The sequence below is a fragment of the Lagopus muta genome, chromosome 3 (assembly GCF_023343835.1).
Source record: "Lagopus muta isolate bLagMut1 chromosome 3, bLagMut1 primary, whole genome shotgun sequence".
Lineage (NCBI taxonomy): Eukaryota > Metazoa > Chordata > Aves > Galliformes > Phasianidae > Lagopus > Lagopus muta.
This window is the reverse complement of record NC_064435.1, coordinates 5,591,443-5,616,864: the sequence shown is the minus strand read 5'-3', so window position 1 is coordinate 5,616,864 and position 25,422 is coordinate 5,591,443. Positions and strand designations below refer to the sequence as shown.

The window sequence follows — 25,422 nt, the reverse complement described above, 5'->3', positions numbered from 1 at the left end:
CAGAATCAGAGTACTTCAAACTCTCTTCCATTTCTCAGGAAGAAGAAAGAAAGAGAGGAGAAAAAAAGAAGAAGAACTAAAATGAATCCAGACTCTCAGTGTTCTGCCTCCCTTTTTTTTCAGACAATTTTAGTAAAATCAGGGAAAGAGTACTGTCACTGAATGATCTTAGGGATGGATGAGAAGAGCGATGCTTTGTTCTTTGCACTGCGTGCAACCAATATGAGGGTATTGTTGTCAAAATATAGACCTCAGGTGCCAGGCACTTGGAAGCAGCTGTCCAATAAAAAGAACAAAATTCAGTTGTGTGGTTTAGGTTGGAATTGTTGTCTCTTCCTCTCAGGACAAGATTGGAAGATAAAAGTGAATTATCAGATTAGCAGTTCAGCAGTGATACCGAGGGGATTACACAGAATTCTTTTGTATCCATAAAAGACTTCAAGACCTGCAACTAAACCAGACTAGTGGAGAAGTGCTTTTAAATGTACAAATGGTGATTTGTCTTTCCAACCTATGCAACCTTCTTAGCATGTTGCCACTGTGTGTAGCCCTCCTACTATCTTCTGCGTTGAAGATCTATGTCTGGAAGCGTGCATTATTACAGGCTCCTAGGAATGAGCTGCAGGCGGAAGAGGTTCATATACAGCAAGGTGAGCTTCTGATAAATTTGGCAATCAGATTGCTGCAATAACATAAGCTTTTTTTTTAGACCATAACACCTCCTGCACTTCCTGCTTAATTTTTCTAAATAAAGCAATATGAAGATAATCAATCATACCTATAGGTCAGCTTGGGAACAACTTCTCTCTAAAGTCCAGTAGAATCTACTTCAGAGACAGCCCCCACTGTCTCAGACTGCATCTTCCTGCAGAACAGTGATTCCAGCCTTCAGGAACACTTTCTAGGACTCACTAGTTACCTCTGTGCTTTCAAGAGCAGCTGTGAGCATCCTGATTAGATGTCCACAGCTTCTGAAAGAGCACAGTGTTGCTCTATGTTGCATGGAGGAGCCAATGTAAAGTTCTTGGAGTCCATAGGCTGCAATCCTTATTTGGCGGTGAGGCACCAAATGCAAAAGATAAGCATTACCCTGGTCAGAAGCCCTGGGCCAACAGAGGCCCTGATGACCAGTGTTCAACCCCTCCCCTCCCCCCCCCAGTTATTCAGTCACGTTCATGTGAAATGTAAGCAGAACATTCTGCAGATGCTCTAAGAATTGTACAGTCTAAGCAGGGGTGATTGGAAAAGTCTTATTTTGGACAAAATGCACAATAAGTGCCTTTATATGAAAGACTAAGTTTGCAATAATCATTTTAAGAAATTAATCCCCCACTTCCTTTCCTATAAAACAAATGGTGTCTCTGTAAATAATGTGCCTTGTTTACTGCCAACTATGCTAACCCACATATTCTTTTATTTCTTCAGCAGTAACTGGAACCAAAGTTCATGCCAAAAGAATATCATGCTTCCTTTTTTCTTAGAAATCTTTCTGAAAATTATGACTCTGCTCTTGTTGGCCAGACTATCATTAGGATATTTGGAACAGTATGTCATCTACTGTGAAATTTCATTTACGCTGTGTAGGTAGCCCCAGCATCATATTTCTGACATCAACCAACAATGGCTTTGTCTCCACAGACCTCAAAAACTTCCACTTCCAGTGGACTGTCTTATGAGGCACACACTCCCCTATAAAATTGTTCCAAACATTTTTAGTCCATAAGTAGCCGATGTCAGTTGCACTGCAGCTAACTGAAATGTTGCAGCCTTCTAAGAACTCCAACAGAAGTTTGTATGTACAATACGTATCAGGACAGAAGACCTGTGTGTGTGCGCATCATTTTTATCTAAATCTCAACTGTGGACCATATGGCCAAGCTGAAGTTGAACCATACTGCAAAACAGTAACTGTTCTACATTAGCTGCTCTTTGCAGCATGTTACTTGATAGGGTCCTGAAGTCAAGCAGATCAGAAGCTGGAATTTACCTTTGCACTGTAATCTGTCTATTATGTTACAAGATAATAATGCAGAACAGTTATATAGTCCCTCAAGAATGAAATTTTCAAGATATATAAACTGGTGTAACATCAAATCCTGAAACCCCACCTGTATAAAATTCCACCCACATGAAGCAGCAGAAGGATCAGCCAAGTAGATAGTGAGTTTCATCTGTTCAACACAAGATCTACTAACAACACTGGAAAGGAGACCCAAATCTGCCATTGGATGTTTCTGACTTTCTGTCCTCACCAGAACATGAAAGGCTACACTACATTAGCAAATACAATGGGCCAGGACAAGTGCAAAGATCACAGATATTTATGTTTGTACAGACAAACTTTCCCTTTCACAAAGAAGGATGTCACTTTATCACATAGAGACATTTGGGGGAGATTGCTTCTTGGCATGACTCAAAACTGTGCTGTGAAACACGGTTAGAATTAAACTCATACTGTCACTACTGCTTTAGTTCTGTTTGGTGTGCTCATTGTGCTCACACTGTTATCTAACCATACACACCTGCCACTATTTACAGCAGACACAGAGATGGAGAGATGTGACTAATGTCTTGCAACAGGGCTGGACTCACAACCAAACTGCAGCGTTGTGACCACATCCTCATGGCGCTGTGGCTTCAGAGCCAGCCTTTACCTCACACCCAGTCATTTAAAAACAGACTTGAATAGATACTTGCTAATATTTCTGTTCATGGCATTTTAAGTACTACAGTTTTTTTAGAGAAATACTTGTTCTTGCAGCCAAATTTAAGAGAGATGGTAATCAATGCCTGGATCCATGCTTAAGCAAGAGCTATGTTAATGATGACTCAGCAGCATCTGCTAATCAGGTCTCTTTCCCACATCTGTAGGTTACCCATGTAGCTCTACCAACCTCAAGGTTTTGATTCAGCTCAGATATTTAATCATTGAATAGTGGTTTTTAATTAAAAATAATATCTATCACCTAAGATGGTTGGTGAATAATAAGGACCCTCAGGAAAAGTAACCAGCTAGACACAACACAGTCAGGGAAACATTCAAACTCAGTGTGTATCAAATGACATCTCTAATCAAATGATCATTAGCAGGAGCATTTTGTATTGTGTGGCAGACCCTGACAGATCACTGTCCTTTACTCAGCTAATGTGTTCTATTAATCTTATTTGAAAAGCAGTGTTTCACAGCAGGCTTTAAAACCACGCCAAATCAGAGCTTGTCAACTCATAAGTAAAGCACAGCAAAGTTATTTGCAAAAGGCATAAGCTGATATTTTCTAAACACTGGAAAACTACAAAAAAGCAAGTAAATGACCTTTTCCACTGTAGCATTAACATGAAGACTGCAAGCATCATCTTCTCCAGCAAAAGATTCTCAAAAAGCCTAGCGTACAGTTCAATTCAATATCAAGCAACTCAACTGGAAGTCTGCAGAAAACCATCTACTAAAAAATGTATGCCAAAGTTGTATTGTCCTCTGCCTTCCCATACTCACATTAGTGTTTTCAAGGTGAAACAAAAACAGAATGGCTTCACTTTGTAATATGCATTCTAAGCATCTTTGGAGTTCATTTCCAAGACAACAGCATTTCTCTGAAATTTCAACTTGTCCATCTTCTTAGTGGTTCCACATTCAGATTCATATCTTAATAGGGGTGATACTACTCCAAGTTTCACTTGCAGCAGGACTCTATTTCAACATTTTTAGGAATTAAAGCTTTTTTAAGACTCTTCCAATCCATTTTCCACCTAAAATGAGGTGATTTTGTAGGTCATTTTCCCAGGCTTGGCAAGTTGAAAAATAGCTTCTATGAGACTTCCACAGGAAATTCTGTCAGATTTTACATTCAATAAGCATGGCACAAAGTGATATTTGTCAGTGCTCAAAATATATTTCCAGCAGATTTTTATTTTTTCTAATTAGTCACTGCTTTTTCTATAGAAAATATTTTGCTTTGTTTTTTAAAGACTAACCATGTGGCTGAGTGTGGCTTAGGAATATTCCTTTAGAAAATAAAGTTTCCATTAATTCTACCTCTGATAAACATCAATATAATTAACATAGGATCCCATGGGAAAGAGGAGTAAGAATCATCTTGACAGCACGGAGCAGAGACAAAGACAGGAGAGCAAAGGACAAGGAAGAAAATTTCCCAGGGCAACAGGGCATTGCAATACAGTTTGTAGAATCCAAGAGGTACTGAATGTTGCTGGACCATAAAGAAGAAATAGGAAAAAGGATCCAGGCTTCAAGGATCCTTAAATAAATGGAAAAGTATACATAAAATGAGTCAAAATACCAATTCTTACTGAATGCTGCTGTCCCTGGCCTACTGAGACTTAACATTAAATTAAAAGAGCAACTCACCCTTTGACCTGGTAAACCTGGGACTCCAGGCTTGCCCTCTAGACCAGCCTCTCCCTTTAAAAGTAAAAGTATTTTTAGAAGGTTAAGCAAGTAAGAAAAACTAACGAACTTTTAAACTGTTTCCTAATAATGCTGGGCTACAGTTACTGCATGACACTTAGACAACACTTATCTGATAGTTATGTTGTCCTGTGAGAGGAAGAGAATAAGAAAATGGGATACAGAAAAATGACAATTCCTTGATTAAATACAAAGTACACAACAATGTTTAAATCACATAATCAAAATCAGATTTACCTAAGTAAACCTTCACAACACCATCAATTTTATAAAACCAATCAACAGTGTAACACAAGGAAAAATTAAAAAGTGAGGAAATGCAGAGTGTGTGCAAATCAGGCAGCAGTATAATGTGAATTTTACCACATAGCTGTGTTATAAAACGTACCCGGAAGACATAAATAAGTAAAAAGAATGCAGGTGTGCCTAAATTATTGCAAATACTGTGTTGTATTCCTTGCTGAGATACAAACACACATACCCACCTCTTATTATAGCTGGGACATTGTGGCATAAAGCCAACCACTTTGCAGCAACCATTCTTTGATCATTAGTCTATGACAGCTTACAGGTTTTTCTGGTGAAGAAAACTGTGGGCAATGTGTAAGACCTTAGTAATGGGTAATGTATAATGTTGTGCATATATGCCTCACATCAGTCTGAGTTTCAGATTCTGAGGACTGTAAGCAGTAAGAGAAATTCCTTACTGGGAGTCCAGGAAGTCCAGGTTGGCCTTGAGGTCCTCGTGGGCCAGGCTCTCCCTGCAGAAAGAAGTTAAGAAAATAAAGTATTAAAATACTGGCAGAAAAAATCATGTGGGCATAGTTCTCATACAGGTAAGCTGTACAGGACCTACACCACCCCTTTCCTCATTGTTCCCAAAGCAGCAGTACAGGGACCAGCTGATAGCTGATTTAATTCTTAGCTACTTGAATTACCAGCACTGATTGCAGTGCATGCAGAATGATCCATCGATGCCTAGTCATCATTTAACCATGACTCTCTCTTCCTTAAAGGTTGTAAGTTAACAAAGACACTGGGCTTCCCTGGATATTCCAAATGCAGTTTAACTTTTATATTAACACTGTCCAAATTTTAAAGAATTGCATGGCTCAATCTTTCCAACTTACACTTGTCACTCATGTTAGATTCACTGCACTTCAAAAGGACATTACCCTTTTCCCTCTCGTTTAAGTTTATAGTCCCCACTATATGTTAACTTGTTTCTTGATTCTCTGACAATGCTTCTATCCACCTTAATTTTGAAATGCCATTTTAAAGCAAAATCTAATCTAACAGGTAGTTGAAGCACATAAAACACCTTTGCAATGGATGCACAGATATCAAATCTCTCTTACTTGCTCTCCTTTCAGGCCTTCAGAAGGTACCTGTAATAAAAATGTAGAGTCATCAAAAGGAAAACTGAAAAAGACAACAAAGAAGGTTGGAGTATGACTGTCCCACACAGTGTATTATTCTCCTCTCATCATTCCCCAGTGTTCATGCTGGAGGGATATATTCTATTCAAGCAAATCAGGGTTTGCTCGCTCAGCTGTCTGTGACAGGATTTGTGTGGCTGTATAAGCAGTAAGATAGTTCATTATCTCATCAACATAAACTAGTTAGTAAGCACACCTCAATGCAACCAAAGTGGCTGTGACAGACAGCTGTCAGTCATCTCAGTTCTTCATTGGCACAATTTTATATTCAGTGTTACTGGTCTCAGTGGCTGTTTTAATGTTTTCCACCAATAGACCTGAAGGACTATTTCCTAACTTTTAATCCATTTTTTGGAAAGCAAAATGGATGTACCCCAAAAGCTTTGTTACCATTCCCTGCAGAAATCAGTCTTAAACCTCTCCTCTGCATACTTTTCTGTGTATTTTCTTTCTCCATGCACTTGGAAATTAACTCTAGACATCTTGTGCCCCTGCTAACGATACTTTTGGTTTCACTGAAGGCATCACTGAAGAGAAAGGGATGCTTAAAAGCACGTTAAGCTTGTGCCACAGCAAAGATCAGCCTCTCCTTATGTTCTCAGTTTGCTCTCTTTTCCACTTTTGTCGGCAGTGGCTCTGTGACCATCATGGAAAACTCACAGTCATGTCACAGCATTGCTTTATCAGATGTACCTGAGGTGATGCTTTCTTTTCAAGTCCTCATCTTCACACTTCAAAATCTCCCAAAATTATTGGCAGCACATCTCCTTATTTAACTTATCTTCATAAATCTTAACTGGCATAAATTTCACTTTTTTAAATCCATTTAAGAATATTGCATTTAAGAGAGCCTTCAAATTCCCATCTCCCATCTTCTATTTTCACACAATAAAGCTTACAATATTTGATTAAGATAACAAAAACAAAAATCTTACTGAAGACCCTGGCAATCCGGGGAGCCCTGGTTCACCCTGCAGGAAAAAAAACAAAAATGAAAAAGAAAAGAAAAAAAAAAAGTAAGGTAAGACAAAGCACAACATAACACAAAACATAACATAGAGCAAAAGCAGACCTCTCAGCTTTTTCCAATTTCTGTACCATCCCAGAGTTGATAGATACGAATATGCAACCCCATTTAACTTTTCTCCACTCTGCATATGAATACAAGCAGGAACTGATTGTCTTCTGTTACTATAATCATTGACATACATCAGTTTCAGTAATACTGCCTTAAAATGGTGCCTTTTTCCTCAAGTCATTTTTACAGTGCAGAATGACGTTATAAGAATTTGCTTTAGCACTGAGATGCTACATCCACTCTGCATGATTTACTGCCACCCAGGCTAACAATTTGTTCCAGCAGTTCGTCTCCAGCAGAGCCCACTATTTATCATGCTTTAAGACTAAGACTCCAGAAAGTATCTCCTCTACTTTAGGTACAGTCCAATGCAAAAATGATCACTTAGCTTCCTTTCACACTCTATTTCTTCATTATTTATGTAAGTCTCTGCTTGACCCAACATACCATTCATTTTCTTTTCTCTTTTCTTAAGACAAGTTTAATTACTATTGGTTATTTATTCTAAAGAAGGTCCACAGCATGAAGAGGCATACATAATCTACAATGAAAATGGAGCAAGGAGCTAAACATTTTCTGGAAGAGCCAGATGCAGCCACAAAAGAGATAAGGACAAAGACTTATGAATCAAGATTGTTCTTTGCTTCACTCATGCTGAAGCACAAATATCTTCCTATCTCTTGTTAACTCCACAGAATAAGAAAATCAGAGAATCACTTGGTTGAGGAGACCTTCAAGATCATCAAGACCAACCCATGGATAAGCTCTCCTTCTGAAACCTCACTTAGACCTTCTGAATATGAATCAGAAAGTAATTGGATTCATTTTGATGTCTGTATTCTTGGGTAAGGCTCACTACTTGGATGAGAAAAGGAGAAATAAAACCCAGAGCTAGGCATATCTTCTTATTTATGCTAAAGAAATAGGGAATATCAAAAACATGCCAGCATGAGCAAGAAGGAAAAGATAAGGTTGTCCTGGAAACTTTAGTAACCCTGCAAAATAATGAAGTTATTTTACTTCCACAAAGAAGGTTAAGCCTTGAGCAGCAGAGCTATAACCAGATCTGTTTTACCCCTCACTTACGCCTATGTCTGACTGACGCAATATCAGAAAAGTTACACAATTATTTCTATACAAGTTTCACTTACACACAAATGAAAGAAGAAGCTGACAGCCCTGATATTTCCAGCACTGGGGCTCATGGAGGAAGTAATAAATGTGTCTTCAAACCTCTTCCATGCATGCCACCCCAACTCACCTTTTCTCCTTTGGGCCCACTGCCACCTGGAGGGCCTGGGCTGCCAGCAGGACCCTAGGAAAAAAAAAAGAAAAAAAAACTTTGTTTTACATGCACCATACATCAATTGCAGTTTCCCTTAAAGTACTGGGGAAACAGAAGGTTGCAGGTTTGGATGTTAACACTACAATCAGCTATGTCCAACTGCACAGCAGTATAAGCTAATGCACACAAGACTGCTTTGTCTCTACTACATAGACAAGAAGGGGAATAAGGATGGAGATGCCATGGCAAGCATGATAACAGCCCTCCAATTCCAGCTGGTTGAAGAGGATTGCACATCAAGGAGTATATCAGTGTCAAAAATTTAGGATAAAGTGCAGGCTTGAAGATTTGCCCACTGCTAAGTGTCAAGACATGAAAAAGGCAGAAAAGCTTCAGAATAACGCAACTTCTGTAATAGGCTGTCAGCTGGAGAAATTGTTCCTGAGAAGCAGTAAACATCAGCATCCACCTTTACATCCTTCTGCAATTTCTTGCTTCATCCACATTTGTTGCAAGTGCAGTTTTGTGAACAACGCAATGGGCACAGTGAACATAGTTCATTGAGATTGCAGTGCCACATCTCACAACAGGAAACATTTCCATCTTATAAGGATAGTGATAAACACTAATGTGAGAAATACTTCATAGTATAGGATAAAACATGGCTGAGGAACAGAGCAGAGAGAAAGTGATGATTAATGATCAAACCTCCCACAGAGAAACAGAAAAAAAAAAAAAAGAAAAAAAAAAAAAAGTAGCATGATAATCTCTATGGCCTCGCAGAAAGGAAGGTGTAGTTTAGAGGCTAGGATTGTTTACGACACTATAGCTTGCCATCTTAATAATCTGAACAGGAAGCAAAATGACTTCCTAACCAAATCAAATCGATCCTCTGATTTCCAAAGGAGCAAAAGCAAAGTAGTTAGGCAGCTTCTCAACTTCTGCAAATGAGAAAACATGCATTCAAATGACCCTTTACACAGAGGGAGCAGTGACGGATAGTGACTAGAATGCAGATGTACTAGGCTCAAGGGTGACAACAATAGCTGCATGACTTTTGCCAAATCACAACCCATTTTAGTCTTTTCTTCCTACTCCATCCTCTGCTTTTTAGATCAGAAGTTCCATAAGAATGTCTATCATTAGGTATAGTACTCTGAGTAATGAAAACATCTTGTGGGATGTATGGATAGTAGTTTTAGATACAGACAGAGCATTATCTCTCTAATCAGTGGAAGTGTACTGACTTTATAGAATATCTTTCCAGTTTTATCTTGTTTCAAAAATGCAAATAGTTCCAAGATTTTATACTGAAAAGAAATCAAACACATTAAATCCAGTTCTCCTCCTTTTGAGTTGTGGGTGGAAAAAATCCACAACTTTATAAAAGTCATTTTTATGTATGCTTCCATAAGTCTTTAATGAAAATTCAGACAGACTTCTACCCTGTTGTGTTCCAAGCACAGGCACTTTTAAATGCATATTGTGTTATAAATTAATTCTTAAAGAGAAGGAAATAAATAAATAAATAAATGAAAAAATAAAAATGGAAAGAGAAAAGGAAAAGAGAAAATAGAAGAAGAAAAAAAAACAGGAAAAAAGAAAAACAGAAAAAGAAGAAAAGGTGTAAAAAAGTAAAATAAGGGAAAAAGAGAAAAAGAAAAAGGGAGGAAAAAATAATAAGGAACATCAAAGTGTGCCAACACAGAGCCTTAGGATAAGGATTCTAAAAACTGCAGATGCAAGAGTCCTGCCATAACTCACCAGTTGTCCAGTACAGCTCACAGATTTAAAGCAACTTGTGCTCACTCCAAAGAAAAGCCTCCAGTTGAGGATTTACCTGTTTTCCTTCCACACCTGGCTTTCCTGGGAACCCATCTAAACCTCGTTCTCCCTGGAGGAGGATGAGAAAGAACCATTATAACAAATCTATGATGTTTGGACCAGTGTTCTACAAGAGCCATCTACGTTATTCCTTTCAAGCATAAAGATACAAGAAGAGCAATTCATAGAATCCCAATAGAGAAAATGCCTGAAGAATTGTACTCCACAAAATTGCTGGGAGCATCCAGAAATGAGGTGAGCCAAGTGTAGTGATTAATAAACTTTTATCCCTTATAACTTTGCTAAGTGTTGCTACTTGTCTGTCTAGAAAACTCAGCATCGGGTATCTGAGATGTGAATTTTGAGATGAGAAGTGGTTGTATGCCAGATCTCCACCTGGGCATCCGTCCTCTGCCTGCTGAGCCAAGTTCATGTAAACCAGATAAATTGTACCAGGAGAATATCAATCTGGAACATCTCTAACAAAAATAATGAAGCCACAATGCAGCAACAGGTCACTTTTAGACAGATAAATGCTTTATTTTTCGCCTTTGTTTTCCTTAACCTGAGGAATTAATTAATCTGTTCTAACATGCTTTCTGAGATGTACAGTCCCCTAAAGTCCACAGGCAATTTATTCCACTACTTTACTTTCAATACCCGTAGATATATTTTTTACCCTACATCTAAACTTGAGTTTTCTTGCTACTGTTTCAAACAAGTACTTCTTTCCTAAGCCCCCTGGAGAGAAGGAACAGGCTGTTCCCTTCATCTTTACAATGGCCTTTTATGTATCTGCAGACTTAGAAAACTTCCCCTTAGAACTTCAAACCCCAGACTAAACAACCTCAATACTTTCAACTTTTCTTAAAGGGCATATTTTTCAGACCTCTTATCATTTTTGCTTCTCTTATTTGGGCATTATTCAATTTTCCCATGCCTGCACTGTAACTGGATGCCTGAAGCTGAGCTCAGCTGAGGCTACCTCTGAGAAGAAAGATTATTTCACAATTTGTAGACTACTCTTCTGTTTTACTCTTCTGTCAACTTCAGCTCTGCTGTATTACATCTTAGGGACCATTTTGAATTCTAATCCTGACCTCTACTGTACCCCCATAGTCAAACTTAATACACACATTTCATATTTTATAAAGCAGGTTCTCAAGATAAATGATGACAAGATCCCATGCTCTCATTAAACTTATTTTTCCTTAGAGATTGTGCCCCTTTCCCATGGAGCCACTTCAGTTTAAAACTCTTTGAATAGGGTCTTTCTCTTACTGCGTAATTGCTCAAATCTCTGTAAACATAACACTTTTTGCTTCAATCCTGCACGTGCTGCTGAATTCAAATGATCAAATGATGCACACACAGCTAGTGCTAACATAAAAGTACATGTAAAAACAAACTGTAAACAAGGAGTAACAGCAGAGAGCAGAGTATTAACTTCGCTTTTTTTTGTGTTTGTTTTTTGTTTTTTGTTTTACTTTCTGAAATATTTAATTCTTATCAATATCCCACAGTAAGTCTATCAGACCTTTGTTATTATTTGCATTGGATTTAATTTGAAGTCTGCCTTAATTCAGCATTCAGAAATGGATTTGCAAATCAATTGATTCATTTTCTCCCTTTAGACAATCAACCAGCCTCGTAACAAAAGGTTATTTCAAAAAGATGCACTCAGGGAGTTAAATTGCAGAGAAACCCTACAAAAAGCAGCTGAAAAACCACTGTAAGATATCCAGACCTACTTGATACTGGGGCAGTAGTTTCCAAGTTCACAAAAACATTTGCAATGCCTAACTGAACTGTGAGCATCCTGAATCTGAGACTTGCAGGAAATGACAATCTGGTGGGTTGCTGACAAAATGAGCACTCTATCCTCAAGAGAATGTCTTAGCATCAATACACTGCAGCAGTGAGTACTTCACACATGCTCATTCATCTGCCAAAACAGAAAAGAGTCAATATTCCTACTGCTAGTAACTGGGAAAGGCAAATGTATTATTTATACAAATGCAAACACTAGAGGTGTTTGTAACTGTTCCAAAGAACTGTGCGTTCCAATGTTTCTTCAGAAAAAAAAAATTGTTACTGTATATTACTTTTTTCTTTCTTTGAAAAAGGCCATTTAGATAAAGTATATTTTTCCTGAAAAGAAAAAAAAAATCTCCAAAAGATTTATTCTCAAATTTTCACTTTGGCACTCACTTTCCTTCCCTTGCTGAAAGAAACTGATGCAACAGTGTGCACTGATATATTGAAAACAGAATTCTATGGAAGTCCACAGTGAGCCCACTGGACACAAAAAGATGTGAGCTGTCACTTCCTTTATGCAGCGGGTCTCCTGAAGTGCAGATGTAACCAACAGTTCTGGGTTTGGGAGCCTCACTATAAAACCTCAGTATTTTCATTAGGGGTCATAGGATATAAGAACACAATGGCAAGTTGGGATACTACTATGGGATGTTAGGTCTTTTGTCATATTAGACATACTAAGGTAGCTGTGGCACTGAGGGACATGAGTTAGAGGGCATGATGGGGATGGGTTGATGGTTAGACTAGATGATTTTAGTGGTCTTTTTCAATCTTAATGATTCTGTGAGATTCTATGAATAGACCAATACTCAGTGCATGGGTTAGCACTTTTGTGTGATGCAATAAACACTCTTCTTCTCAGGCAGAGAAGAAACACAGGTTGCGTAGGTGTCAGTCTTCAAATTACAGACTGAAGAGCAGACAGGGAAATATTTGGCCCGCCACATCAACGCCCACTGTTTTCTGCAGCAATAGCAGTTGGTGAAAGTTAAAGTAATGGCAGTGGGTGCTCTGAGAAGAGCATTAGAGTCAAGAAAAAAATCAAAGCACAATTGCTGTAGCAGAGATCTGTCTGCTTCAGGAAAAAGAATAGAAAAAAATACAGGAAAAGGAGAGTAAAAAAACAATCACTGTTTGTTCATATCTTTGTAATGAAACAAAACCTAATTCATCTCTTTTGCACTTCAATCTTTCTTTAGTTTAATCAGTCATCAGCCCACACACAGCTCCAGCTTCCTCTCCCATCATAGTGATGTCAGAAAGATGGATTTCCTTCTGGGAACCAAATATTCCAGCAGATTAGACAACTTCACCTCCAGAAAAGCAGCAGAGGAAACTATACACAACATACCAAGCCAGTCCTGCCTGGAGGAAAAGATGGACAACTTTGGCTGGGCTGAGAGCATGGTTGTGCCATATGTCCCATCGTTTTTCAGAGCAGGATCTGCCCAGCACCCATTTCTCCTGGCAGTGTTATATCTAAGAAACTTTGAGCAGTAGCTGGCAGATCTGCAGCAAAATGTGGGCATATCTGAGATCTCTCCAAACATGATGAGCAAACTGAAATAATGAAAAACTCTGTGTCTGCCTGGCTCTCCTTCTAAATGCACACTGTGGGTATAATAGGTGCTTCATTTCTTTCCTTAAACCACTGTAGTTCAAATCCCAGAGAATCCTATGCTGTGTAAAACCACTAATTCCAGACAGAAGAGGGCAGGAAATTGGAAGCAGCACTTGTTGGACTAAGCTCTTAATAGAGAAACTACCTTGTACTCATAAAAAACTGAGCTTATAGTGATGAGAGAATACAGAAATGTAGACGTTGTATAATTTCAGAAACTACAGTGAGACAGAGAAATGCTGGATGAAGACTTACTTTAGAGATCACACTGTGCACAGTGTGGACACCCCACTAACTCCTATCATCCGAATCTTCCTCTCTTTTCCTCTCTCCCCAGCTACACACAGATCTAAATGTAAGCTTAGTAGACAGCAAAGATCTGCAAACTCCTCCTGCACTCTCATGGGAGGCTGTTTGTGGACAGTATTAGAAGGTGCAGAGCAGTTAAGAAACTCTCCATCATTACCCTTCAGATCTGCTGGCCTAAAGGACAAAGGTAAAGAATAGTGTGGCTTTTTGAAGTATGCAGAAGGAATACCTTGTCTCCTCGTGTTCCCTTTTCTCCTCTTTCTCCTTGTAAACCCTAGAAATAAGAGGAAAAAGAGATTATATGCAAGAAGACACATAATTCCTCCAGTTAGTCACCAAATCAATGGATGTCTGCACAATCTATTCAAGTAACCCTCAAGGACATTTACTGTGTTACCAGTCCTTAGAGTTGGCCACAAGCATGGTCTAAGAAGATTCACAGAGCGAGGATGACCTGTGGTCCCAAGACCATGTGTAATAATATGTTGCTGCAACTCTGCAATTGTTCCCAGACACCTAATCCTCCTGCCAGCAGCAATGTGGAGGGACAGGGAACACATCACAGCTGCAGATGATCTGGAAACCATCCAGCGCTGAGCATTTTTCATATTGCTCGCAAACAATGAGAACTTAGGTAAAAGACAGTACTGCTGGAAAAACCTATTGCATAAACAAGGAAGAATGCCCATTCCTGGTGGTTTTGGATGCAGTAGCTAGACAGACAGCAGGTACCTCTGAGAATCAACAACTGCTAAATAATCCCTGTCCTGGAGAACAAAGTGTATTTGTGCACTGTGAAAAACCAGTGCTGGAGTTCAACTGGATGGTATAATTCATCTCCTCCCTGGTACATCAGAATAATTTGCTGGAGATTGGTTTGATGAATGACAGCAATGCGAACACTGGAGATCAACTCAATGGGCAGGAATGGATTTCACTCTCTCTTGGCACAGGAAGCACCATCTATTTTGTAGCAACTGTGCAATCAGCTAATGGCAGACAACACAGGCAGACAAATACGCTCAGTCAGTAGTGACCTTTCTAAAACTGCTGAAGCTTAAATCACTTATTATAATATATTTATTTTTAAACTTTACACTACACTGAAGACTGAACTCCAAGCTAATGAGAACTATCTGTCTGGAATTATTTGTTCCATAGGATAACTTATCTAACTATTATGATATTCAGATTTCATGCTATGCCTGACTGTGAGCTAACTGCACAGTCCTGTCTATCTCTAATGACCTGAAATGAGCATGCACTGCTTCCATACTGCAAAGCAATAACCACACTATTTCCAAAAAACAGATGAGGTGAGGTTTTAAACATGGCTCTTTTAATGCAGCAATAACCATGGGACCCTCATATACACTGTGTGGATGATTGCAGCCTTGTTGCTCCCCAACTCAAGCCAAATGTCAGTCTGATGATGGAGATGAACACAGCCTCTAGTGACAGTGTACTACATGCAGATGCTTTGCTTCTCATACATAAAGGAAAGTCAAGGAGCAGGTGAATATTCTCAGATCTTTGTCCATTTATCTCATTCATGTTTCAAGAATGTGCAGCATGGGCAGGTAATGAGGTAATGCCTGAACTGTATTCATGTCATTTTCTTCAGGCTAAACTGAGTTCAGCTCTACAGCGAAGCTGCATGCACCTGTGCAAAGACAAAAGTGCCCACGCTATTCTGAACATGTTGGGCCTCTTTGTAGTGAGTTTTAAAGAAAGACCTTGGCTGGTACAGGGAAATCTTCCAGTATGTGAACATGTCTGGTATGCCATTAAAGCGCATTGATGTATAGCCAGGTTATTAAAAACCAAAAACTCCTATCAGTCTTTGCAACACCTGCTTTAAGACTGCTTGTGTAATTAGAAAGGTGAGACCACAAGACAGGGACAACATGATTTATTTTGGTATTGCTGTCCACTCATTCAAGGCAAGTTTGTCCCATGAGCCTGAAGTGTTGCTTACTGACAGTTTTGAAAATATGATTGGAAATTTGCTGACAATTGGTGTTTCTGTTTGGTGTTATGATGAAGTTTTCAAGCACCATATAAATGGTGCATCAACACAGACCAAAGCAATTGCATTACAGTGGGAGTATCACAAAATTCCCAGCTGTTATCTTGGTAATCAAGTCATTATTACTGACAATTCTCTAGGTACAGATCTCATTTAAAGAAGTCAGAAGAAACTCAATAAAGTCAAGAAAGTGTTACAATTTGGGCACAGTACAGGTAAGAGGTCAGATACACAATATGCAGGTTAATTAAAAAAAAAAAAAATAGTGGGCAGAACATACTGAAAAACTGGATAAAGTTTCTAGAGTATCAAAAACTTAATAATAATTATAACTTACCGGTGCTCCTACGTAGCCTTTAATACCCGGGGGACCCTGTTTTCCCTCAGATCCCTGGCAAAGAATTGAGATAAAGTAAAATAACAAACATCTTCACATAGAAGACTAAGGAAAAAAAACACTTATTCAGAAATGTAACATACTTCTTGATTTATAGAAATCTGTTGAGACTTCCTGACTGTCTCAGCACTAATATACAGAGTAGCACTTGACTTTTCATCTACTTACCCAAAGTGGCACCCTACTGTTTTTTGCTGTCCCTACTGCAATACAAACAGGCAATAGCAAGTTTTACTCTTCTGCTTTCAGTATTGCCCTACAAAGGCAAACTATCACATGAAGCTTCCTCTCGAGGTCATTTCAGAGGTAAAACACTTACTAAACTGGGTGGTGAGGTGGTCCCATTAAAAGGGAAAGACATTTTATGGAAAGACCTGGCAGGCAGAAAGAGCAGGCAAGAAACAACTACATGACTACACTAACAAGAGAAAAGTCCTGCACCTGCAATGGCACAACAGAACCCTGTACAGGCTAGGATCTTTGTTACTGAAAGGGACCATGGTGCCCTGGTAGACAACAAACTGAACATGAGTCAGCTGCATCACTGAAGGCAAATCATATCCTGTTCGACAAAACCTGCAGTACTGTGTCCAGTTCTGGTCCCAGCAATTCATAAAAGATGCACAAATGGTTCAAAGGAAGAGAACCACAGACTTGATCAAAGGTCTGGAGAACGTGAACCATGAGGAAAGACTGAAGCAGTCTTGTAACCATGGAGTAGAGAAGGCTCAGAGGTACCTCATCACACTATTCCAGTATTTAAAGGGTGGCTACAAAGAATACCAAGGCTCTCTTTTCAGAAAGAGACATATGGAGAAGACGAAAAGGGGAAACTGTGTACTAGCTACAAAAAAAAAAAGGTTTTACTTTGATGTAAGAGAGAATTTTTTTTTGCAGTGAGAACAATGAATCACTAGAGCAATCTCCCGAGGAATATGGTAGGATCACCATCATGGAGGTTTTCAATCATGACTGGACAGGGCGCTAGATAGAATCATAGAATCATAGAATCATAGAATCATAGAATCACCAAGGTTGGAAAAGACCTAAAAGATCATCCAGTCCAACCGTTCACCTATTACCAATAGCTCCCACTAAACCATGTCCCTCAACACAACATCCAGTCAGATAGCATCATCTAGGTTCCTTCTTCACACAAAAGTTTGGATCTTATGATCAAGGTCCATTCCATTCTAGGCTGTACCATGATTCTATATTCCCAAAGGCAAAATAGACTACATCTTCACTGTAGATAAGAGAAACGCAAGAGTATCAGAGGTGTTTCAAAAGTTCTTCAGCTGGTTGTGCACTGATTTTCTTCCTTGAGATGGTAAAATTAAATAGAAAGCACTCTTACTCATTGCTTTGATGTGCCCTTCAACACCTGTTAATGGTCTGGATCCCCAGATGAATAGGATCGGCCCTCTGAACAAACTTGTGGTGACAGCCTTGGCCTGACAAGGTAGCCAAGGCTTTCTTGGTTGGCTTCTTACATCATATTCCTGGCCAATTATCTTGCTTCTTATCTGACTTTCCTTCTTTTTACATCACCCATCTGGTTAATTTCAGCTCTGGATTGCTGCATTGGATAGGGCTTTGAAACAGATCGGGATTGCATTTTAAAATTATTTCTGCATTTCTTATTGGTGGATGTTTCTTATTAAAATATATATATTTAAATTAAAAAAAAAAAAAAAAAAGATTTAAAAACACAGTCCTTGTCTTCAATGAACTGTTAGCAGAAATGGGGCTTTTTTGTCCCAACACAAGTGTTCTGGAGGCTGTTCATGCTGCACCACTGTTTACAATTTGCCTTAGTCCAAATGACAATCTCATTTGCAACAGTTGTTAAGCACAAACCTGGCAGGCTGGCTGAACTGTAGTTGGCAAGCTTCTCACAACTGTTTTAAGCAAAGCATTGCCAAAACTGTCCCCTCCTTTTGCCACAGAGGACTTTGTTCTTTAAAACAGAGGAAACCGTGCCCTGAAGCTTGTGAGCAGTTCATCAGCCCAGTTTTAAAAGAATTGAACGCGTGTTCATGGAAACCAACCATGCCACAGAGTCCTGGGGAGATTCACAAACAAGTTAACAAGAGCTGAGTATACGCACAATCAAAGTTGGCTCTGAGACCTCTACATCATCCGGCACCTGAGGACCTCTGCAGTGTCAGCTGTGGAAGTTCTCTAAGAGCAGAGAAAGAGCAGGCACATGCTTAATCTGTCCTCAGAATGCAGAAAAATAATACTATCAAATTTCAGGTAAAACCTCTCGGGAAACAAAAGCCTGCTATTAGTTGTCCACATTATCAACATCCAACTCAGACTGTTACATAAATCATGGTTATAACAGTCAGCAAAAGTTATAGATAGAGAAAGTGGATTTGTCTGGGAAGACTTGCTGATCCCACTCAAGGCCTGTGCTGAGATCATGTCTGGTAAACCAGAGAAGTGTGAGACCTTCGACAGCTGAAGTGAACAAGAATGAGGAAATTTGTCAAAATTAAAACCTTACTTAATACTTAAAACTTCAAATACTTATTTTTTCTTCTCCATCTGTTTTTCTATTAAGTGCAGATATCTGTCAGTTCAGATAGCAATGCTAGGTCTATGTCAGTTCTGCAGCAATGACAGCCATGAGAAAATCTCTTTAACCTTTTATTAAAGATGTAGGGGAAAAAAAAAGAGGGAAAATTGGGTATTTGCCACAGGATTGGAAAAGCTAAAGGGTCGTCTCAACAATTCAAGCTTTGTTTAACTGCTACAATGCCATATCATGAAGGGGTTGTACTGTACTCTTTTTACTTTGAACCCACTTATTCCATTTCAGTATCTTTCTGGCTCCCATGTATTTACGTGAGAGGCTTCTCCACTGAACAATGGATATTTCTTTCCATCCCAGTCTACCACAGCATCTTCTATAACCACATTCTGACCCTGATCAGCACAAGGCAAGTGCTGAGAGCTCTTCTTTGCTTCCACCCAATTGCAGCCAGCAAGATCAAATATCCATTTTGGTGAGCACTGAAGTTTACCCACATAGCTTGGAGAGTGAAGAAAATAATTTTCATGATGAAGACACTGAGCCAGAAACAATCTACCTTGAAGACTTCATTGAGCAGCAAAAGCTGTAAAAGCCAGAGATGACTTATCAAGGGCATTTCATTCCTGTAATCCATATGTGTACCCTAATCATCCATTTAGGGTACCTCTGGGGATTGAAGTCCTATTACCAGAAGTCTGCAGGATTCCTTTCTGTGCTATTGGAAATTTCATCACATAATTAATGAGGTCTGTAAAACCTGCACCTCCTTAGAAGAAATTGCTGGCAATTGCTATTGAGGCAAAAGACTGGAAATCATTCAGCCAAGCAGATAAACAGGGTGCTCAACCTCCTAGGGTGCATGTACAGTTTCTGAGCACTGCTGCACTTGACCGCCTTAATGGAAATGAACATGACTGACTTGGAAGGAGCACATCCCAAATCACCAGAGAAAACTGCAAGGTAGCCCTCCATGGAGCTTGGGGGAGAGCATGAACCCACTGTATTGATGCTGATGATTTAAAATGAAAATAAGTGATCAGGCAAAATGTAATCATTACAACAGCAATTGGAGATATGACCTTTCTAATACTAACTCTACCCATCTCTATACAATCCATTCCGCAGGAGCAAGGAAGCTGGGCTTTACAAAGGAATGTTGATTCATATTTTTAATTTTAAAGTCCTGTCAACAAAACGTGCATTACTGCTTAAAATAGTTCAGGCCAGGATCCAGCTCAAGGACATCACATGTAGTCAGTGCATCCGTTAAAATAAGTAAAAGTCACTATGAAAGCACACAGTCATTTTATATTTAGCTACTGTAGCTTAGAGGCTGGGGATAGCCAAGCTCACCTCTTCCCTGGAAGCACTTGGCAGTGTCTAAATCAAACAGGATAGATGTTGATAGGTCAACACCTATCAACATCTATCCTGCCCAGCTCATAATGCTGAACTTACTCTCAGATTGTCTCATTATTTCACCTTGTGGGAAATATGGAGTTTTTTCCAGAATCAAGCCCTTCTGGAGCTATAGATAATAGACTCAATTTAGCTTGATTTTAAAAGCTTTGTAAAGCAAGAGTGAGGGACTTCACAACACAAGGAAACAGGGCACTGTACAGCCTACTGGCTTTTAATTCCACTATGGGAAAATATGCAGGGCATAGAGAAAACACATATTTGTTTATTATATAATAGATGATATGCAGCTGATAGTCATTTCTGAGTGATGAATCCCATCATTTCATCTACTTCCTAATTCCACTGAAGGGCAAAACAACATCCAGAGTTCCTTCACACTCAGCCCAGCCTTGCTTTACAGATGTCATCTATCCCCTGCTGAACATGCTGCCATGCCACTTCCACAATCAAACCCTTCATGTTGCTGATAGCAATACAATTCCTGCAGAGAACCATGGGATGGCTGCCAAGTATTTCCACTAGTCCACAAATACACCATTATTTCTGATACCCTCCTAATGAGACTTAAGGAAATGATGAACATTTCCCTCAATGAAAACTAGACATTTTGGAGAAGGAGCCTCTGTACATGAGACACCCAGAAGGATCTATGTGAATAAACTGCTTCATGGAGTCCTCTCAGACAGAGCCAGATGACCATCAGGATGACATCTAGAATGGTGTTCAGGCATTTAACTCCTACTTGAGAACAATGCTATAAGTGAAATCAACAGGAGGTTTAGTTAGCCAGATAGCTCTTCCAGAAAGATGTGACACTCAAACACCTTTGCAGGTATGGGAGCAGAACTGGATCAAGGAAGTCTGAGCAACCAATCTATTATCCTTGCCTCACCTTTCATAGGCTGAACTGAGCTTGCTGTGCATAACGTCCCTAAGAAAAACACTCATCAGTGTAATGAGCCATCTTCTTTTTGTTTTATGAAGACAGATGAAAGTAGCTGCTGGTTAGTTATCCTCTCACTAACCAGGGAGGCAAGGAGAGCTGAGATTTTGGAAAGAGGACAAAGCATTGCTCATGTGAAGGGCTTCAAAGCTTAGGCACTTTTCTGATGGCAAGCCAAGCCTCACCGAATGCTCATTCAGAAGCACATTGTTTGATGCAGTAATATAATGGATGGCTCAAGTTCTGTGACATTTTGCCACTGTCTACTGGTGCATAGTGAAACTCCCATAATGGATAGAAATGTAATTATCCAGGCTAGGATCTACCATGATTTTATTTTTCCAGTTGCAGAGCAGTGACAATAATTCTCACCTGAATCTTTGCCAAAGTTGAGAACATTTATTGGAAACATGAAACAAAATGTGCTCTCTTCAACTTCTCCAGCTATACTGTTGATCAAATAAGAGGTATTCTCTTTATATGCCATACCTAGTGTCTGGTATGCTATCATATGTCTTGATAGAAACGAGCATTTTGAGCTTGTACATTCACCAATGAAAACAAAGGAGTCACAAAGAAAAAGACAATTACCCAAGCAATCCACATATATAAAAAGTCAGTGTAAAAGATACACTTACCCATGTAAAGAAGAAATGGCAAGCCTACCTTTGGACCTGCTGGCCCAGGCAATCCAAATGCTCCTGGTTGTCCTGGTTCGCCCTGTAAATAACAGCAATATTCTGGGACTAGAACAGTCGTTATTTACAGCTTTAGGAATGGAAACTCCATCCACAGTCCTGAGTACCATTATGCAGAGATTTGAAAATCTACTTTGTGCTTTCTTTGGAAAAAAAAAAAAAAAAAGCTAGAAGAAACAAGTTGAAAACTGAAGTGGCTATTCATGCATTTTTCAAACCCAGCCTCTTAAATAGCAAGAAATGGGTTCTGTAAGTAGTAAACAGCTCACACCAACTACAATCTGCAATTGCTGAGTCCCTGGAGATAACATAGTACATTTGATGGATGCAATAAATAGATCCTATAAGAAATTCTTTAAATCCACATAAGTTGCTGTCTGAATACAGATTGTGCCAGGCAGGAAGTTTGCATCCATTCAGGAAGCAATACAAGAAAATTATCACACACCTGTCCAAGTGAGACAAGTTCCCAGTGTTGCACAAAGCAGAAACAGGATGTAAATGACAGAAAAACAAGAGCTTTTCTGATATGTATCATTACTTTTGTGCATTCCTGCCCTTCCAATGAGTTCTTTCCCCAAGTTCATCCAATCACCACCAAATGGCTGCCAAAAGAGGACAGCAAATAAGATTTTAAAGGCTCTTCCCCAATGATATCTATAGTAAAAAGTTGCCACCCTCCTCAACCAGCTTAACGAACAGCAACAGAGCTGACCCTGGGCTCTCTCAGGATGGCTAATCCACATGACACTCTCCATTCCTACTAGTGACTGGTGAGGCTATTAACTTCCTGCCATTTGTTTCTGCTGCTCCTAAAATTGTCATACAAATCCCCAAGACATGTTCCACTCAATACAGATTGATTTCCACTGCCTGGCTTTCACTGAAAGGCAAGGATTACACAGGAGGAATGAAAAGGCTTACGGCTTCTCCTTTTGCTCCATCCTTCCCCGGGGTGCCAGGCAAGCCAAGGGACCCCTGTAACAACAACAGAGCTGTCATCAGCATGGTATTAACAACAGTTGCAAGTGCAAGGACACAAGCAAAACAAGAATAACGAATGAGAAGAATCATTTCAATGCAAACATTTATTATTTACAGTCTCTGGAGGAGCTACTGCTAACATTAACACACTATGACCAATTGATGAGCTGTTAATGAGGAACCAGACACTCTTGGCCTTGACTTATCTCACTTTAGAATAAATTAATATAAAGGCTATGCAACTGATGAGATACCGAAGTATTGAATCATTTTAATATCATCTCCTCTCAGCCTCTCCAGTCTTCCATTGTCACAAAAATCTGCTGCTTTTGTAACTAACTTTTTATTGTTATTATTATTATTATTATTACTATTACTTATTGTTGACTCTGTGCTTGTACAGCATCCACCTCAAAGCTCAGAAGCCTCTAGGCATAGCTGTAATGCAGATGTAAAGAGCCTAAAAGCAAAAAAAGAAGCCTTGAAAAACTCAAGAGTCCTTAGGAACTACTTAACCTCCAGGGAAGTGAGTCTCAGAGCCGGTAACATGCAAAGCTGGAGGGCAAAAAATAATGATAGCAGAAGAAACAGGCATTGCTTCTTAGATCTGTCTGCCCACCAGGCTCAATGGGACTAAGTATGTTGAGGCTGGCAGTAAACACAGGGGAAAGCCATGTTTTGCTATGTGCAGCTGGCAATTTAAGGAATAAATGGGAAGAGAATAGACACAGAACAGGCAAGCTCACGTACGTGGTAAGGAACGGACCAAGTGTTTTTACTTCTGGGATCTTCAGCAGGTTTGTCTTTTTTAAAGTGGATTATGTTAAAAAAAAAAGGATCAAATGACAAACAGGCTCTGCAATTGGCAAGCACAGGGGCACTGATTAAACAGAACGAGTATATTGTGCATTAATTAGAGTGAGCTCTTGACTTACAGTCCTGAACATTTGCTGTTTTATAACAGGTGGAAAATGTCTAAATTTTTATAATCCTTCCTGCAAATGGCATTTAAGATATTTCTGACAAAAGTATCCAAAGTAAATATTAGCTGATAGAGCAAGTTCAGTCCTGGATAACATTGGGATTTTGGAGGGAGTTTTGGTGGGGGGTTATTTGTGGGGTTTTTTTTGTTTGTTTGTTTGTTTTTTTTATGAGGCTGCTAAGCAGCAAAAGGCCATCTCAACCAAAAGGTTATTTGTGTTCAGAGCAAAAAAAGACACGATAATCTTTTGCCTACTATGTCCCATATTGAAGAAACTGGTATTTCAGTATGAGAAAGCATTTAGCTCCGAGCCGTCTTCTATTCTGTTCAGTGTTTTAAAGACTTCAGACAAAGTTCCTGCCCTTGCGGTCTCCGCACATTTTTCAGATGTGGCTGAGCATGGTTACTCATCAGGTTTAGAAGTGAAAGGATATTTTGCGGATAAACAGCACAGCAACAAATTCTTCTCTTTACAGAACTTTGCTAATATAACAAGAAAACACAGAGGTAAAAGAAAAAGACTTCCAAGAGGGGAAGCTTTCCTCAATAGCTTTATAAAGTTCTAAACTTTACACAGTGTAATAAATAAAGGCTTAGATTTACTTTTTCTCCTTTATCACCCTTCAGTCCAGGAAATCCAGGGGATCCTTCTTCACCCTAAAACACCAACACAAAAGTTACTTTGTGTGAAATTACATATATATGTGTATTTACACAGCACAGTTACCTTCTGGGAGTTGATGCCAACCTTTTCTTGCTGTACTGCTGCTATTCAGTCACCTGCAACTTGGCCATATACGAATGATTTCAATTCCAGTTTTCCATCCAACTGTCCACCTCTGGCTGTTTTTTCTTTCCTCTATTTGTAAATATCAGCCAAGAGGAATCTTTTTTCCAAGGACAAAATAAGAGGCATATCCTTATGAAATAAAACTATTTCAAGCAGAAAAACATTTCACTGAGAAACTCTCCTATTGCCACATTTCAGACTACTTGAAATTTTCCATGGCCAACCTACTGCTAGAGATACCTTATTTTTTCCACTTTTACCTGCTCAATGTAGGCTGAAATGTATGCTTTGGAAATCACTCCATTTAGATCTTTATCAATAGCTACTCCTCAAACTCATCAGCTAATGTCTTCAAAGACTCAGAACACGTTTCAGCGCTCAGTGGATGGAGCAGGATTATGCCTTCTGCTGTGGGTTATTTGGTTGTGATCCAGCAGCCTGCCTATACTTGTTCTGCACGTTCATGCTCCAGTCAATGGCACCTAGGATCCAGCATTGCTGGATTTTACGAGACACTGTCATGTGTCCTTCAATGGATATTTACCAGCATCTCCACTGTCTGAAATGGTAGATATCTGTGCATGAGACATTAAAGAAGCTAGCACTACTGGCAAATGGCATGGCACAAAGCAGAGCTAATCCACTGAGAGCTTCTCCCAAACTACTTATGTACCTAAGAAATGGCAGGACAAATCCCTTCGAAGTACATTAAAACCATGCACATGTATAAATGCAGCAAAACTAACATTTTCCATGTTGCCTTTAAACACATATGGACTACCGACACGTGCAGATAAACAAGCCAAATTCTGCCATTCTCAGCCTTATTTGTGAT

General features: G+C 39.3%; 1 protein-coding gene across 3 annotated transcripts in view; it reads right to left on the bottom strand.

The window, feature by feature from the left end:
• Window positions 1-25,422, bottom strand: part of COL22A1 (collagen type XXII alpha 1 chain) — a 226,658-nt gene that overhangs the window by 86,010 nt on the left and 115,226 nt on the right. For all 3 annotated transcript variants that reach the window (XM_048938956.1, XM_048938958.1, XM_048938957.1), the window contains 11 exons: window positions 24,401-24,454; window positions 22,756-22,809; window positions 21,800-21,853; window positions 16,167-16,220; window positions 14,030-14,074; window positions 10,069-10,122; window positions 8,205-8,258; window positions 6,801-6,836; window positions 5,785-5,814; window positions 5,134-5,187; window positions 4,367-4,420 (listed from right to left, as the gene is read on the bottom strand). In XM_048938956.1, the coding sequence (XP_048794913.1) occupies window positions 4,367-4,420; window positions 5,134-5,187; window positions 5,785-5,814; window positions 6,801-6,836; window positions 8,205-8,258; window positions 10,069-10,122; window positions 14,030-14,074; window positions 16,167-16,220; window positions 21,800-21,853; window positions 22,756-22,809; window positions 24,401-24,454 (543 nt within the window). The remainder of the gene's footprint in view (window positions 1-4,366; window positions 4,421-5,133; window positions 5,188-5,784; window positions 5,815-6,800; window positions 6,837-8,204; window positions 8,259-10,068; window positions 10,123-14,029; window positions 14,075-16,166; window positions 16,221-21,799; window positions 21,854-22,755; window positions 22,810-24,400; window positions 24,455-25,422) is intronic.